The sequence below is a fragment of the Anoplopoma fimbria genome, chromosome 16 (assembly GCF_027596085.1).
Source record: "Anoplopoma fimbria isolate UVic2021 breed Golden Eagle Sablefish chromosome 16, Afim_UVic_2022, whole genome shotgun sequence".
Classification (NCBI taxonomy): Eukaryota; Metazoa; Chordata; class Actinopteri; order Perciformes; family Anoplopomatidae; genus Anoplopoma; species Anoplopoma fimbria.
Genome location: NC_072464.1, coordinates 11,077,937 through 11,096,947, shown reverse-complemented (window position 1 = coordinate 11,096,947; position 19,011 = coordinate 11,077,937). Strand labels below are relative to the sequence as shown.

Sequence of the window (19,011 nt, the reverse complement as noted above, 5' to 3'; positions counted from 1 at the left end):
GCTATTATTGTGTGGTACCTTGATCTATTGGTTACTATAAACTGGAATGGGATGGGTATAAGAGGGGAACTCAATTGATTTTACAAGTCTGTTTACACATCCTAGGGAGTGCTACTGCATATTTGAGAACATTTGTATGAAGCCTTTTGTGTCTCCAGGGAGCTGTTCAAACACTGATATTGGAGTTTTCAGTCATGGCTAAAGCATACAGGTTAGAAAATGAGGTGGAGGTGTCAAGTTAATGAGAAGTGAGTTTAGCAGACATTTGTAGGCCTTTCCTCATCTCTGGTTGAGGTCAGCTGCTCAAGGTACATTAGCATAACATGCCTGAATCTGTGCTGGAAATGTGGGCAGTTGTCGGATTTGTGTTGTCCATAAAGTAGGCATCATGTTTTGACAAGGAAGAAGAAAGTGTGTAGTAAAAAGTAGCAATATCTCTGGTTGTTGTGAATTGATGATAAGGTGATTGCTGCTTATGTCTTATAGAATGGCTGTATCATTTAATAAGAACACTATTAAAATTATGCATACATGGTTCATATTCTTAAATATCCGTACATTTTTATCAATCTAAAACATAAGTTTGGGAACAAGGAGTAGGCTTAACAGGGGCTTGGCTCAGTTTTTACTTTGAGCCTCCTTGTGAGTTAATCCTGCCATCACTTTGTCAAACCCAAAACAATCTGCATTCCACTGACTACAAAGCTGTTTAATTTCGCATGTCATCTTGTTTAGTGAGTTAGCTGGTGGAAGTTCCATGACCTGGAGCAAGCCATCAGCAGGCGGCAACATCAGGAAGAGATTGACGAGTTTCAGGTCAGACGAGAAGGTCTTGTGAGGGGAAAAACATTCAAATTATAAAGGAAAGGAAGAGACTGGTTGTGGCAGAGATGACCACCACACACCAGGATTGTTGTGAGATCAAGGCAGTTTCACAGGGGAGGAGGAAGGTATCACCAGCAGATACTTCACTTGGTTTGACCTTTGTGAATCCCAGCACAGCTTCCTCATCAGATTAACCAATGACGCTCCTGGCCTGCCTGCACCAGTGGTTGAGCAAAGGGGAGGGCTGAGCTGCCCTCTCCTGCCAATGCTAACCTCCAAAACATCCTGTCAACAAGACATTCTGTCTCAAGAGCTGGTGACGTCAGCAGATACTAAAATAGTAGGCCAAAAACACTGGAAATATGAAGGTGAAAGGTGAAAAACTAGGAGAAGCGTTATAGTAAACAAGAAAAATTGATATGTGTCACTGAGGGAATCAATGTAATTGAATGATAGTTGACCTTGGTCAGGGAAATCTCCCAGGGAGTTCACCACATCCCTCCGCCTACACATAGTGGCGTGGTCCTTGGCCATCAAGATGGTCATTCTGATTGAGCTCATCCTCCCATAGAAGGAGACGGAAGAGGCTGCCTGAAGAAGCTTACAAATGGCAGTTGATTGCAAAGAGGCACTGTGGAGTGCTGTCACTTATAGTGAGGATAACAGTGGCCGGGTGGTGTCCATCCCACAGGATAGTAGGTCAAGCACTGGGGTTAAAGGAGCAAACGCTGATGAGTTGACGTATTATCATGCACCTGTATATCCTTCTGCATTGTTAGGGACATATTGGCACTTGTGATGGAGCTAAAGTGTTTCATTCACTAAATGTACAAAATCATTTACAGAATGCAAGAGAACAAACTCAATTAAATTGTATCCTCTGACCCTGATGGTAAAAAAGAAAAATTCATACTGTGCCTTTAAGTTGGCAGGAGTAATATTTCTTTCTTCTTTTGCAGGCTGAAAGAAAGTTGGTATGATGATAACTGAAAAACCTAAATACTCTGTCAAACTAAAGCCTTGATGAACCATGACTTGCATGGAGTACAGAGCATAAATCACATGACAGTTGGAACAAACCACACAAAGTGATATTATGTTTCAGTTGGATGAGATTGTTTGTTTGTCATGTAGGAATTCAGTGCCTCAAATGGTATGGCAGTCAAAAAATGGCAGTAACAGCATTTCCCAAACCCATGTCATTGGAGCTTCTCAGTTGAAACACATTATTTTAGGAATCTCGGGCATGGTAGACATTAAGTTGTAAGCATAATTTGACAGGAGCCAAAGAAACTGAGACACTGTGGCAAAACATTTTTCTCTGTGTTTAATACATAACAAAACACATGTTACACATTACAATACCAAAGGAATGCCTCTGTTCTTGTCGACACATGTTGGTGACCCCCAGTCTTTTCTGATTGCAACATGAAATCTTCTCAGTGTAAAAGCATACATGTGTAACCAATCACATGACACAATGTGCTCTATGTCAGCGCATCAAAAGGATATGTTGCTTCCTACAACAGACAGTGAGTAAACTGTATAACTCAATACTCAGCAAAACGTCACTTCTGGGAGTCAAGCTGTGGCACTCAAACACACACACACACACACACACACGACTCTAAACTAAAGATGTTCTTTTGTTATTTGGTCCCTAATAAACACTTGGTTGTAACATACCACAGCTGCTGCTTACAAACAGGTAGTTAGGCTATTCTTTTAAGTTATTTGGTCATAAAGGTTTAAGTCATCTGTGGCCTGTGGGCTGATGCAGCAGGAATATTACCACATGGATGTGCATGTGCACATGTGCATCCTTTCCACTATTAGCACTGATGCAAAATATGACGACCATACAGTATTTAACATAAAACTGTACTTTAAGAAGATACAGGAGCAACATCTATCTGCTCTTTAAGCTCAGTAGTCCTAGTTGAAGCCTCCAGACACTGCAAATATTTAGAACCAAAAGAAAACAAAAGGCAATGATTTGCCGAGTGTATCATATGCAAGCACAACACCTCAGCTTTCTACTTTAGTAAAATGTGCTTATTTGCTTTCTTGCAGGTAGTTACATTAGATGAGCGGGTCAATACAGTGCCACTCTAATGTCTGAATGCTAAATATGAATCTAAAGCCAGCATGTGATTGTCTTAGTTCAGCAGGGTACAAAGACTGACAGACGACAGAGAGTTACTGACTCCAGCAAATAAATAGTCCAGCACATAATCCTCCCCACAGTGTGGTTTTTATTACGAATGAAACAAACAAATATAACATGTTAATTCAACTTGACTTTGCAGGTGCTGGTAAACAGATTTTTAAAAAATGTTTTGTCTTCGGACAGAGCCAGACGTGCTGTTTCCAATGTTTCTAGTTTTATTCTAAGCTAAGTGTAACAGCAGCTGGCTTTAGCTTCATATTTAGAGCACGGACATCCCCATTTCCTGCTAGTTAAACTATTCCTCTAACTATATAACCCAGATCACACACTTTGTAGAACATTAACAAACCTTAGTCAAAGGAAAAATAAATTAATTTTTTTGTGTCTGAAGGATTCAACTGATGTGACATGAGGTTATGGTTAACAGAGACAGCAGGACTAAAACACTGAGCCACTCAGTAGCTCGACTAAAATGATGAAGTAGCATTGTATGAAGTGAAGCACTGAGCAGACATCAGTGTGTGAAGACTCTGATTTACATGAGGGAAGCAAAACATTTAAAATATACAGTATATAAATACAAATTGATTTAAAAAAAGACAAAAGACACAAAATTACTCTACAGATACTATCGATATTCAATGCCTGTCAGATTATACTCACCACTCACACAAACACTCACACGCACAGTACAATCCTACATCAACAGTACAAGCAAATATTTTACACATATATTGCCACTGTATTGGCTTTACAAATGAGTGACAATGATTGAAATATATGTTTTCAGTATCAGCTGTTATAATAAAACGGCTTTGTAAGTGCTTTTATAATTGATCCATCAACGTTGATATTAGCCTGTCTTCAATCTTTTCTACATGACTCAAGCAGATTTCTGTACAAATGATGCTGCCTGTTGACAGATTCTGATAAGAACAAAGTTGTAACATACGTTTATATTGCATTTGGAGTAATTTAGATTTACAAGCTGTCTCAGATTTGTGGTGGGTTTTCTACAGCTACAGCAGAGTACTCAGTCTCAGACATGTTGGAAGCGTCGATGAGGCGTGCCAAACCCGTCCTCGTGGAGTATTTAAAGATGAAGGCCTTCATGAGGTCATAGCGGTAGTTTCTGTTGATGAAGTTGTAGAGGATGGGGTTGAAACAGCAGTGGAGCAAGGACAGGCACTGGGTTAGGTGCAAGGCCACGTAGATCACATTCTCCAGGCCACAGGTCAGAGGCACCAGGCCCAGCTGAGACAGGGCATCAACCAGGAGGACAAAATGGTAGGGTCCCCAGCAGCCCAGAAACACCACGATGTATGCCAGGATCACCCTGTGGCTCACACGACGCTCTTGCTCCACTGTGGAAGACGATGAAGAAGAAGAAGAAGAAGAAGAAGAGAGAGGAGGAGCGAGTAAAAGCTCTGGCTAGCAGGGCGTAAAACACAGCAATGACAGGGAAGGGGAGAACAAAGCCCAGCAGGATGAAGCTCAGCTGCACACCAACCATCCACTCCCTGGGGTTTCCCTCTGGGTACACAGGCCGGCACAGCATGGTGTCCCCATGTGTTGACTTCACAGTACGCAGGAAGTAGGTGTCTGGTAGGGAGGCGACCAGAGCCAGAAACCACACCCCTACACACACTCCACTGCGGATCAGCTTCCTGCGTGTGCCTCTCTCGTTGTCTCCGTGCTTCGCCACGCTCAGGTAGCGGTCCACGCTCATGCAGGCCAGGAAGAAGATGCTGCCGAAGAGGTTGACGGAGAAAAGCAGGTGTGTAAGTTTACACGCCACCTCACCAAAGGGCCAGTGGCCATGTTGGGCCAGCGAGCTCACCCACACAGGCAGGGTGGCGCACACACATAGGTCTGCGATGGCCAGGTGGGCAATGTACATGTGTGTTTCATGGCGAGGGTTGGAATCCCTTTGGGCACGGATGTTTACCCAGAGGACCAGAGCGTTAGCAGCCAAACCGACGATGAAGATAAATGTGTAGAGGACACACATGGAGTAGAGCAGAGCTTTGCGGTTGAAAGCCGTCGCACACACCATTGTGTCCACACTTGTTATGTTGCTAAAGGCTTCGGAGAAGTTGAGGTCCCCCAACGACTCCCACAGGTCCTCCAGCTCACTGGTGCTCAGACTCATTTTTCAGCACTGGGAGAGGACCACAGACCACTGGGAGGTAATAAACACCACGTCTGACTGGGATAGATCCTGTAAAAAAACAAGACATCATCTTATCATTTCTTGCAGCATACTGTTCATTTAGCTGGGTAAAGATCCCAAAACTAAATGCTACCTTCTGTTATCATACTTGAGAAGCAATTTTCTGTTCATCTTATTCATCTTACCGTTGTGGACCCAAAGTGTATGAGCTAATAAAACATAAAGCCACGTGTGGTATGCCACCAGATCCTGAAGAATCTTAATGCGGTTAACTTGTTAAAACACTACTCTCTTGAATTAATAGAAGCTCTCTGTTGCCGTGTCACAAACATATAAGTTCTCTGTGGTTGATGTGCAGTCAGGGGGCAGTACTATAAATGTTTACATTAGCTCCACTAGCACAGAGTGCAGATTAGACATAAGGAAGTGGGTTCGAGAAATCCAAACACGGTGTATTTCCGGAGAGTTCCAAGCATTCCAAGATAAAGCATTGGTCAGGGTGGGAAACCCGATGCCATGTTTTCCTTTAACATGCTTGTTATAGTAAGTAAAAAATCTGATGTTTCTCTTCTACTCTTGAAGGAGAGGGTGAAAGAGGAGCTGTCACCACCCAGATGATCAAAGAAAAGGCTGGTCATAACCCCGAATACGTCATTTTACAACATCTGAGTCTCATAACTTGGGAACACATGCACACAATTTCAAATACAGGATACATTAAATCTATGAGTAAGGTGTCTGAAGCAATATGCAAGTTCACAGAGTCGTCTGGAGCAGCTTGGCATGCTAATAACCTGGCGTGATTCGTTTGAGCCTGAAATACCACTGAAACCCTGCATGGCCTACACTCCCAATGTTCTGCTGTAATGTCTTTCTTAGCTCCCCTAACTGGCAGCCTGCCACAGTGTGAAAGATCAGAGGTGAAAGGTAATAGATCAAAACCAGAACACGAGAGGTTTAACCCCGCTGCTGCCCCTGACTGACTTGTACGCCCACGGAGTGAATTGTGTGCAGAAGTCTGCGGGAGTCTTGACGCCTGCAAAATGCTCCGTCCGAGGTTAAAACGAGGGTCACCGACCACTGGGTGACACAGCATGCCGGAAAACAGTGAAATGTGACCGCTTCACACATCTGTCTGTGCAGGAGATTTGTGCTGTACACAGGATAATTGGCACAAAGTCACAGAGGATGATGAAAGAAAAAGGTAAAGTGAAAATGTATACAAGGACACCTGGAACTTATTAAGATGTGCAGCTGTCTGGAATGAGTTATGTCTCATTTTGTTATCTGTTATCACTTAACTTTTGTATTTCCATTTTATGCTACTTTATACTTCTACTCCACATTTCAGGGGCAAATATCCTTTTTAAACCACAAAATATGTTCGACAGCTACATTTACCAGTTACTTTGCAGCTTAGAAAATGTTATACATACAAAACATATGATCATATTGTAAAATATGATAACATTCCACATATTAAAATTTCCCAAAAGTATAGTATATGCAAAGTTTTGAAAATGTACTCTACAGCTGCAACTTCAAGATGCTTTTTACTGAGCTGGACTGCTTAAAGGAAATATTAGATTTGTATGATTTTTGCTTCAATGTTATTGTTGCAGGTATTTAATTCACTTTATTAGCCAAAAACAGACATGCCCATCTGTATTTGTATCTATTAAAATGAAACTGAAATATAAATAACATATATGTGATCGAAGGTTTTGTACTTATCACCCACGTCTAACATTGGCCGATGGAATTTCTTTATTTAAATACAGCCATTTGATAAACACTGCTGTACTAAATTTTGAATGCAGTACTCTTGTCTGTAACGGATTATTTAGCTAATAATGCTAATTTTTCCCATAACTAAATAATCAATGGTACCTATACTTTGTAACGGATCTCCTAAGGCAGTTTCAAGAAATGTAAGAAACATGACATTTAATTCTACTTCCAATTATTTTGAGACACTGGAAAGTGCTATTCATTCTAATAGAGGGATTTTGCTGAGATAATCCCTCACAATGGCCTCTGTCTAATTCCCTTATATTATATGGAAAATACCTGGAGGTGCCAGGTAGCCCCACAGGCTTCAAGCTAATTAACCTCTAACACCCACACCATCAGATAACAGAGAGGACCCATGTAGCCCATCTCCTCTCTCCCTCACTCTCACTCTCTCTCTATCTCTATCTCTCCTGTCATTCTCTCTCTCTCTCTCACTCTCAGTTTCTCCTCTTTTCAGCTCGAGAGCATCCAGTTACAAATGAGCTGAAAACGTCTTTTGTTACTCAATACACAGCAAATAAAAGCGATTGAAGGCGATTTTCATGTGCTAATGCTGCCGACATGAATGGTGCAGGTGCAGCTTGTTTGTCAGAAGTTTTCCCTGTAAGTACTGGCTTTAGTTTGAAGGGGGATCAAATATTTGCCTTTTAACACAGGACTTCAGGTTTTTCGCGTAGATAACCAGTAAAAGAGTTCCCTTGTGCGTTATTACGCACCGCCGAGTCCAGCGAAAAACCCAAGATTGCTGTTGCCGGCGAACACATACAATGTCATTGTTGCCATTGTTGATTTATATCAGGCTGGAAACAAACTTCTCTTATCAGATGTCCGCTTGGTATACAGTAGCCTCATTTCGTGGTTGAGCGTCGAGGCAAATAAACAGCCCAGAGGCACGCTAGGAAGATGGAGAACTACAAAAATGACACTTAAATGTGATAAATGATGGTATATTATTATAGGAACTTCCTGCTTTATTTCATTAACAAAAATGAGCTTATATTTTGATCCCAGTTTTCATCTGCAATAATAGGAGTTAATAAAGTTGTTGGATGGAAACTAATTAAGTATATTTTTCATCTATGCAGTACGCAGTGATTCTCGCAGGTATCGAGCATCTCTGTTTTTTAAGTGTTAGAAAGCCGAGAAACTACCTGTACACTGACAATCTTATCTTGTCCCCAAATCATCCCACATAGGCAGCTTACCTGTTTTGATTCCTGATCCCTCGCTGAAGTCTTCTCTTTAGTAAGAACAGATTTGTTTTGGTTTTGCTTTGGTGCTGAGGGAAAACGTCAACTCCACTGTGGTAATCGTGTGTGCGCTACCCTCCGCGTCCTTCAATGAATCTGAGCCTGTTCCTTGTTCTGCACTTGCCAAAACTCAGAGGAGAAACGCCTCCAAGGCTGGTCCTAACAACTATGCGTATTGGCATGGCATCACCTCAGGCGTTCAATAAACGGCAAGCAGTCCGTTGAGTTTCGGCCAAGGAGGAAATAAAAAAAAGAACACGTGGAATTTCCTGTTTACCACTCTCCATAAATAAAACTAAATACAACATTGTTGAACATGTGTTTCTTACATCATTGCACATTTTATGGAATGCAAGTCTGTACGTGTCTATACTATGGCATGCAGTGTGGCTCATTCATTACCAGTGTATCATAGAAAAGGGTGTAATGTTTTTAAGGAACAATGCAATAACCTGATATTATGCAAATTTAGGAAAGACAATCACAAAGCCTTTTAAATGACACTCTCACCTGTTAAGATGCTGCAAACATGTTCTGCAACTGTGGTCTTTTAAAATCATTTGTATTATGATCAGGCCAATAAATATATATTCACAATAAAATATTTAAATAATTGTATTATGCATTAAACTGTTTGTTGCCACAAGATTTAACCTGGAATGCAGAGGTCTATAAGTTATTATTCCTTTTAAAGTATTCTTTCTATGGCATAATATTTTATATTATTATTATCATGATGACATTTTTAGTAAATTGGAATCATGTACCATAATACAATGATATATTATAGTACATGCAAACTTCAGAAACTGTATATTTTGAAAATACCTATTTAGTGACTGCTTTGTACAGGCAAATAATACATAATAAATGATGATACATAATAATAACAATAATTTCAACCTAAAAAAATCACAATATATAGAATAAATGCATAATAAATATGATGCACAATACACATTAACCACATTAAACCATATTACAAGGGCAACTCCTTGTGCCCTGCCCCAGTTACCTTAATATGAAACCAGAGTTGCAGACAGTCAGTAAACCACATCTGATTTCTGCTTCCACCCAAAACCACCAGACGGGTTAAACCCAACACCAAGCCCCACTGATGTAACGGAAAATAGCCTCTGAACAACGAACTACCCCAAAAACTACCTATTTAGTGACTGCTTTGTACAGGCAAATAATACATAATAAATGATGATACATAATAATAAATTCATACAACATTCTAAATTTCACTGTATATTTCCATATTCCAGTTATTTTTATATTGCATGCAGGTCTATGTCTATAACCATATATACATATATGTCTCAATCATATAATTTATGTAAAGCATGAAATCAGTAGAAAAGGGGGCTGTAATCATGTTAATAAAAACATCACAGTTATATGATGTATTGAGACTGTAAATATTTCCTCAAATATTATAGCTTCATAAATTGCATAGGATGATCTAGCAACTGCTATACAATAATTTCAACCTAAAAAAATCACAATATATAGAATAAATGCATAATAAATATGATGCACAATACACATTAACCACATTAAACCATATTACAAGGTGCCCTGCCCCAGTTACCTTAATATGAAACCAGAGTTGCAGACAGTCAGTAAACCACATCTGATTTCTGCTTCCACCCAAAACCACCAGACGGGTTAAACCCAACACCAAGCCCCACTGATGTAACGGAAAATAGCCTCTGAACAACGAACTACCCCAAAAACTATACTCATGATTGAGTCTATATTTTAATCCAATTTTGACCAAATTGAGGAGTAAATGGGATAATAATTTTACTTCTTTTATTGATGCAATGCTTGTCTTGGAACTATGAACAACATCAGCTGCTGAAGCCTTTTTGTTTCATTGTTGTTTGAGCCTTATTCAGTCTCATTTCAGGCACATCCTCTGGAAGCAGCACAAAGCATTGTGGGAGGCTCATGTTTTTACTGAAAGCCGTTGAAACTCACCTGCAATGCTGGTGGCCTCACAGCTGCTCCCACCAGGGCAATTAACCCCAAGTTCAATACAAAGACAGAGTCACAAAAGAACGCACTGTGGAATTTATAAAAAACATACACATTCTTTATGTTTGATTTGTTGATAATATACTTTATAGAGCTCATAAGTGAAAGTATTCTCCTGAAGTCATGTCCAATGATTGAAGTATTGACTTCAGGTGCAGTATGTCCAGTATGTTTTTCTTAGGAAAAATATATTGTTGACTTGTTCAGGTCACACCACTGAAGTTTATTATGACTGCATGCCCTGTATTCAGTGATGAAATGCAGCCAGCAGGCCATACTCTGACCTCATTAAAGAGCAGAGTATGAAGTCAGTTTCAATGAGGCTTAAAAGAGAGCTCCCACTACGCACGCATACCCATTGTCCTCCATATCAGGAGCATCAGGGGGGATTTGTAAGCCTTTCTGATAAGCATCCGTAGCCCTGCAGACTGCTGCAAACCTCTGTTCTGAAGCCCTCATTCACAGGGAGGCCGGACTGGGAACAGCAGGGGTGTGTGTGTGTGTGTGTGTGTGTGTGTGTGTGTGTGTGTGTGTGTGTGTGTGTGTGTGTGTGTGTGTGTGTGTGTGTGTGTGTGTGTGTGTGTGTGTGTGTGTGTGTGTGTTGTGTATGTGTGTGTTGTTTGAGAAAAGGCCATCCGGTCACCATATACCGTCTGCTAGTATATCTTCTTTGTAAGAAATCTAATAAGAATCGGATGAAACCGGATAACTTAGAACTTTTTGAATTAAGCAAGGGTTACGATAAAAAAATGAACATACAACAATTAGGAAACATCAAATAATGTTTAAACACCAAACACTTTCACACTTCTGCCTGAATCTGTTCAAAGTAAACTTTCATTATAAATTGAATGCTACATACTTTTTTTCTTGATTATTCTTATCGGTTAAATGTTTTGGTTTTATGGCATTTTTACAGGTTCATTCTCATCATTCTATCAGAGTTGTTTTCAAAAGCAGCAGGCAGCTGTTTACAGCTGAAAAGCTCTAATAAACCCATGCTACTTGCAGCTCTAAGCAGCAGTCAAATTTAGAGCCTAAGGTGCCAGATATTTTCCTCAGTTGGTGGAGAATTAAAACAGAGCTAAAAGAGAGTTAATGTTAAACACAATCATCAGTTGGCCAGGAACACGACTCCAAATTAATAATGATGTCGCTTTGTGTCTGCTGGGTATGTAAATAGGCAACTGTTTGCTAAAAAGTTTTTCCGTATCAACTTAAAAGGTCAAAGGTCAATGTTGATTTGCTAGATTGTTTCTGAAAAAAAAAACTATTAATGCAGGTTCAATCATTTCAATAACATTTTTCAAAGCTGTAATTCTACTACTTGTATCAAAACTATACATAGGACACCAGTTTTGCTCTACATGTGTTCCTGATCAAAACAACATCCAGAGGTTTATTTGTCCACTGTTCAAACATTAGTGAGGGACCTTCATTTTTTGGAGAGTGCATTCAAACAATATGACCCCTTTCAACTTTTCCTGCTGGATTTAAGTCAAGGCCAAGTTCGTAATACATATTTTCACACAGAGTTAAGGAGATGGCAAAGGGTTGGCAACTGAAAGACTGAAACAAGGTGGCGATGACGTAAAATAATGATTAGGGGGATGGGGGAGGGGGAGAAAATTTGAGGAAGACAGAGGAAGAAACATTGAGAGTCATTCTTATGGCTGCCATTTCTATTGTAGTCTAGCCCTGCATCACGGTGGGGGGTCTGACAGACACAATCTATTTTGGTGCAAATCTCCATTCAGAGGGTCCTTCCCAAACTCATTCTCAACCACATCTTTACTATCTTTACTGTCGCCCTCCCTCCTGCTCTGAGGCTCCCTCTTGAATTTCTCTACTCCCTCACATTCCTCCTTATCCCTTGCTCTTCTAACCTCAGTCATCTTACCCTAAATTACTTATTCATTTACAATTATCTTTCAGGTGGATGAGGGCCTGTGTGAGTGAGGCTGAAAGCAGTGCTCACAAAGAGAGGTTGGAGCCTGAGATGGAGTGTGTGAACACCAGGAAGTAACATAAATTCAAAGGACAAAAGATTGGCAGCCATTTGTTCCGTTGGGCTTTGTCTTGGGGTTTTTGAGCCAGGGTTTGTCACTGCAGGTTTTCTGCGAGCTTGTGATGAGGTGATCTTTTGTTTCTCAGGGATATGTTCATGCAGGTGTGTGTTTGGCATAAAGAGCGCGTCCCTGTCGGGGAATGTAGCAACCAAGGCATTCCTCACATTGACAGAGCATCCCTCACACTAGCCCCTCCAATGTCACTGAAACCTGAGAACTGCTCAAATGTCAAACATACAAAAAAGTGAGAAGATACTAAGAAGCTTTGTGTTAAACAGGAATGTTAAACTAACAATTTCTTAAACCAGTTGTTTTGGCCACTTGTGGGCAACAGAAACAAGGTGTACTGACATATCACCATTTTTTAAGTTGATATGATGAACTATGGTGAAGCAAATGTAAGTCCAATATTCGCTCTCCTTTAAGATCTGCATTGTTTGTTCTAAATCTTCTAAATGGAAATATCAGACTCTGCTAAATGATGCATGTTCATCAGCTAGTTGCTGTCGTGTCTGTCTGCCATTTGGTGCTGTGCAGGTAGAGTGGTTGGCCTTTTAGATATTTGCAAGACCTTTATAATCATTTGATGATAACCAAAAGAGTCTACAGCCACGATAAGAGCTCTGTGAGGCTGTACTGGAGCTGAATGCTAATATCAACATGCTGGCATGCTCACAAGACGGGATCCCATGATTGCCACCGGGTATTTTGCACACTAGAGGCACGAGATGAAAAGACAGGGAATCCAAATTTCTGTTCAGAAAATATCTAAAGTTCACCTCACGATGGGGCTAGAGGAAATTTCAGAGGATCACCAAAGTCAGGATACATTGCAGTGTTTCCATTCAATTGTCAGTTTTAACTTTTGAAATGTCATAACAAAAGTAATGCATGTTTCCATCAACTGGCTTGGCATGTGTAAACTCAGCTACAGCATAGTTTGGTCAGAAGTTGGCAGTATAGGCTACACATGGCTGTAATCTGCCTGTTAACAGAGCAGAAGAAGTAGAGGTTAAGAACCAGAAATAGAAGAAGTTCCCTTGGCCATCTTACCCATCTATGGGAGAAAAATGTCAAGAGGTCTTCATGAATTTCTTTCAATTAGGCACATTTTAATTGTTCTTTTATGTATGCAAGTTATGCTAATATCCAGGAAGACACAGTCAGCAGAAATGGCACATCAATGATATGAGTTAAATGTTGTAGGTCAGAATTTATTTGGCAAAGGCATTTCCATAATCCATTGAACGCATCATCTACTTTTTGCCATCCAAAAAAGACTGATAATAGAAGCCTTAAAATGTTTTGCCTTTTACAAATTCATTCTTTCACTGCCTTGCAGAGCTCTCTCTCTCTCTCTCTCTCTTTGCTTGTTTCTTTTGTCCTTGTCTTTCTTTGACCTCACTGAATCTGTCAGTGAATTCATGCTAAGATGTTGACCATGACCGGCTGTGACTCATACAGTCCATTACCTTTGTCCATCATCTCTGCTCGCAGCAGTAACTCAAACACGCAGGTTCTGTTTCCCCCAAGCCTTACAGGTTTCTGTTCCCCCCCCCATTCAGCACTCTTACACACAAACACACACCATGTTCATTAACGTGAGCCAGCTGACAGGTCATTGGGATCAAATAAGATGGGTAAAATATGAGGTAACGTCTTGCTCCAAGGGACAGTGAGTGTCCACTATGGATTAGTGAATGACATAATCTGTCCACAGGCTGCACGAGAAGGTGTCTGTCTTGCTGTGTTCCCTTGGGGCTGTAGCTCTAATCTAGTAATCCTATCCTGACCATCCTGATGTATGCTTCACAACACGCTGCCTTTCCATGCTACTGACATGGAGGTCACAGATAAGGTGGCTAACTTTCCCCCCTATTGTTCTGTCACACTAAATGAAAAATGGACCATCAGCACTTCAGGAATGTGCTTGTGTTTTGGAGAAGCCTGCAGCAATAGCTTCACAGGCTACACTCCCTTTAGGTGTTGCCTTGCTAGCCCATGGCTACGCAAGAAAACCTCACTGGAATCAAGTTCATGGTTTAACTTGAGTTTGAAACTTTGCATCAATGGTAAACAGGTCGATTTAACATACACAAGCTTCGTTCCATTTGCAAGCACTCGGGGAAAGCTAAACAATGCAGGCTTTATTGGATATAAACATGACTCTACAGCACTCAAACAAGATGATAAAATAAAAAATGTAGATAAACAGCAGAATGAAGCCTGTCTCGCTTTAATGGGAAAAGATCTAAATGGCGATACACTGTAAATATCATGTCCTTTAGAACTGACCCTGCGGCACGAAATGATCAAAATCACCAGAGCAACGTGTGATGGAAAATTACCTCAAGCCATTTTTCTCTGTCCCGTGTGGTTCCCATTCACGGTCCCCCCACCGATCACATACACACAAGCGAATGTGACATTGCAGGGGGATTATGGCCAGGATGTGGCAACCAAGGCAGCATCTGGAGTTGAGCCCTGTGTGCCTGGAGCTTCTCGTGAGGGGCACTCGCACTCCCATTCATCTAGGCTTTTGTCAGACTCTCTTCTGTAACCCTGAGCTTCAGCTACATCTATTAATTAAAGACAAAAACATGTGAGGCCATTTGTAGTCTTTCATTGTTCATACCAATGTGTGACAGTGGGAGAAATATGAAAAAAAAAGCCAGAAAGAAGATTGGATCAGAGATAGAGAGAGAAGAGGAATCAACGTGGGAGCAAGGGATCAAACAGAAGTGAGGGACAGGATGTACTGTGTTCACCATGTGTCTGTTTCTCCCATCTCTACAAAGGCTGTAGAGATAGCGGAGATCTGCTTCTTATTACAATATAGAAAAGGATTTAGAGAGGAGCATAATGGCTGACTTCAGTCCTGTCACTCTGACGCCCCAAACCACCAAGAGCCTTCCCCGAACCTCCCAGCCACACTCAAACCTCCTAAATACGAAACAGATTTGCTGGCTCACATCAGCCTGCCAGCACCAGACACTCCATACATCAGAGCATGAATGGAGGCCAATAGCCTGATGTCCGTTCATTCATCAAATCCATGATGGCAGGCCTTCCGTGTAAGTGTTTCAAAGTTGCACAGCGCAGGTGAGCTGAGTGAAGTATGTGTCAGGAGCCTGATTTGTCAAGTCACGTTTATTTATAGGGCACATTTAAAAGCAACAAACGTTGACCAAAGTGCAAAAAGACTGAATGAAACGCAAGAATGATCAAATAAAATAAAAAGGCATAAATAAGAGAATTTTAGTTTATTGAAGAAAAACATAGAATGTCTTTATTAAATCATAGTATAACAAAACAACAAAACAAAATAAAGTACGGACTAATAAAAACAGTACAATCATGTCTTTGTGATGATAAAAAAGAGTTTTAAAAAAAAGATGTGTCTTTAGATGAGTTTTAAAGGCATTAATTGAGATGGAAGATTTTAAAGTTAGTGGCAAACTATTCTTCAATTAAAGGCCAACAAGTGCAATTGCTTCACAACCTTTGGTGTTTAACTGGGTGTGTGGAGTGATGAGCATTGATTTGTTAGCAGATCATTTATATTACAGATGAGTTGTGAAAGTGTGTGCTTGTTTTCTTGTATGTGGTAAAATACAGTCCGTTTCCCCGGAGGAACACTTCGGGAGTGAGCGTTCAAATCCCTAATGAGCAAAAGATCTGTGAAAGTCCCATTGTGGTAAAAGTTTCCTGTGCATTTTCACACTGGTGAGAGGAGAGGAACAACACAAAAGAAGGATGAGGATGAGAATGAAAAGACCAAGGCATGAAAGACACATCCTGCAGAAGTTCATGAAAAGAGGAAGGAGGCAGTGATTGTTATTATTTTTTCACCCGTGTTTTTCTATCCTTTTTTGGACCTTGTATAAAGAGCTCCTTGGCTCTATTTGTGGTCCTGTTCCTCCACAGCTGCTTTAGTCCGCCCTTTTTTTATCATTTTATCTGACCAGCTGTTCAGGCTGTGATCACAAACATAGCCCCGTGAGAAATGTATCTTTTTCAGATACTCATGCAAGTAGTTTACACTCTAAATTTATGAGAAAATAAACCAATAAAATGCTTAATCTCCTCTCATGCCAAAGGCTGTTCAGCCTCAGATATGTTTAATTGCGTCTCAGGTATGGTAAGTAACTCCCTGAAATGAAACTATTTTGAAAATGTCCACATAATGGAAATGATAAGAGGTGTTTTATTGGACTATTATCTCATAATCCTTTTCCTTAACAACGATAGTGGGAACTGCTGCAAGAATAACTTGATTTAAGAGGCTACTCTGATTGGTGTAGTTTCAGGGATGATTGTGCTCAGATGTCAGAGTGAATTCCTCGGTTTCACAATGATGGAGATCGTACAATGGACACTCTGTGGTACGAAAAAGGGGTAAAGGTAAAGGGGGCAGTTAGAACTTCAATTAAAGCATAAAGGGAAACACAAGTGCAGTTCTTCACTACAAACCTTTCCTGCTGCCAATCTTAATATAACTGCCTTGAACTGAGCCTCACTTTCCTCATGTATATGCACACATGGATTCACTCTCTCACATGCTCTCATGCACACAGGCAAAGTTCGACAAGCTGTAGTTTTCATTGAGGTAAAATTGATTGGATTTTAATGTAGTCTCTGAAAGAGTGAGAGGATGATTGATATAAATAATTTGCCTCATTGCTCAGCTTTTTCTCTCTTTCTCCTGCTCTTTGCCATCTTTCTCTCTCTCCCTCTCTTTCTCCCTCTTTTTTCTGTCTGTTTTGGGTCATTCTGTTTAATGGCTGGCCTGCTGTTAACCCTATGACATCTGGTGCAAACACAGGGACCCATTTACGGCCTAATCAAAACATCCAAAACGAAGGAAAAATAAGTCACATCTGGCTCAGCACGGCCAACAGTTCAGTTTTTAGGGATAATGTCTTTATGCATATCATTTTCATATTTGGATTTTAAACTTTATTACAGTCCTTTTAAGGAATAGTTTGAAATTCTGTGAAAAAGCAGGGTAGTTGCTCCCCCTGTTTCCAGTTTTTTATGCTAAGCTAAGCTGATAGACATGAGTAGTAGTGTAGATCTTTTTGTCTAAAAGTGCTTTTTGTCTTGGAGCACCAGAGCTTTAAAGTTGGCTTAAGATTTAAGATTGCTAATACAAATATCCAGTTTCGCTCAACCTACAGGCTTAGCCTGAATTACATTGCTATATTTTTATCTGAATGATCGTGTGTAGCTTTCAGTGTGGCAGGACTGCTTTTCCTGTGACTCTGTTCCGTATCTGGTATTAAAGGTTGCCCACTTCCTCCCATTGAACCGGACAAAAATGGCCTTCTCTGCACCCAGGGTGGGAAAACTGGGATGGACAATGGGAAAGCAGGATGGACAGCAGATCAGAGACTGTGGTGAAAGCCTTACAAACATAAACACTCAATGCCCCAAAACCCAGCAATACAATCACAAACTATGGTTTTCTGTCTGGGTCAATGATGCATATATAAAGCAAACTCCTAAAGGTCATACTGACAATATAGGGATATGTTTTTCTGTGTAGATCTACAGATGCAGAGTTTGTGTTTTAATTATAAGGATGAAGCTAATTAGTGCAGACTGAGTCATACTGTTCAAACACTTCACACTCAAAGCATGATTTAACCGGGCTGTCATCTACGACTCCTCTCATGTGGGAGCAGAGTGTTCAGCTGAAAGAACTCGGCACAATTTTAAAAAACAGATATTAAATGTCTTATTTTGGTTACTGGATAGCTCAGGATCACTGAATTTCTTCAGCTTTTTGACAGCAAAATAAGGAAAAGATCTCAACATGTTTAAGCTGCAGGGACATGTGATTATAAAACTGGACCCGACTGAAGACAAACAAATAGTGACCTTGTGAAACCTCAGCTGCAAAATATACACACTGCTGAGTTGCTACATGTCACAGGCTGTGGTCTGGACATCAGAGTGCAAGGCCATTTCCTTAAGTGTGCTCCCCCACGCCACCCCACCCAACCCAACCCCGATCTCATTTCCTCCATACCCAAACAAAAGCTGCTTCTCTGGGAAAAGTGCTCAGCCACTTATGTTGCTGTGTAGAGCTCAAACCTGCTTGCAAGCAGACTCCTTTGTCATCAACATGTCTATACACAAGGAAGAGAACACTTCAGCTTCAACCAGATGGCATGTGAGATGATTGAATCATTCAAAATAAGCAGTTCAAAACAAAAGTGCCCACAACTTAGCCCACCCAAACATTCTAATCAAACTTTCCATAGGAATCAGTAAGAAATTAAGCTTTGTTGCATGTGCAGAAGCAATAGAGAAGTTTTCTCTAGCTTTTTGGCCAGAGAGGTTTCCCCAGGTGGATTCCCACTGTCAGGAAAACTCTTTATAGCAGGTTTCAAATGGACTTCAGCTGGAAACTCTTTCCCATCATAGCAGTCGGAGAGGAAAGAACCAGGGCGTTTTTCCCCAGAGGCCATGCAGATCTGAGGGGTCAGAACAAGGATACCAGTCTAGAGGCGGGACAAAATGTGCATAGCGAGCCACCAGGCACTATACAAAAAGATTAAAATGCAGAATTGTGTCTTATTAAAAGTAGTAGAGTAATTTGGTGAAAATAGCATTTTTACAAGGGGAGGGTTGGATTAACTCAACACGAGGTTAAGAGCTGGTACACAACTGAAATCA

General features: G+C 40.6%; 1 protein-coding gene across 1 annotated transcript; it reads right to left on the bottom strand.

Moving 5' to 3' along the window:
- Nucleotides 1–2,150: 2,150 nt before the first annotated feature.
- Nucleotides 2,151–8,292, bottom strand: LOC129104616 (atypical chemokine receptor 3-like). Its single transcript, XM_054615390.1, is given in 3 exon segments — nucleotides 2,151–4,423; nucleotides 4,425–5,216; nucleotides 8,168–8,292. Coding segments are annotated over 2 exon segments (1,158 nt in total). The 5' UTR covers nucleotides 5,148–5,216; nucleotides 8,168–8,292; the 3' UTR covers nucleotides 2,151–3,988.
- Between the last annotated feature and the right edge of the window lie 10,719 nt (nucleotides 8,293–19,011).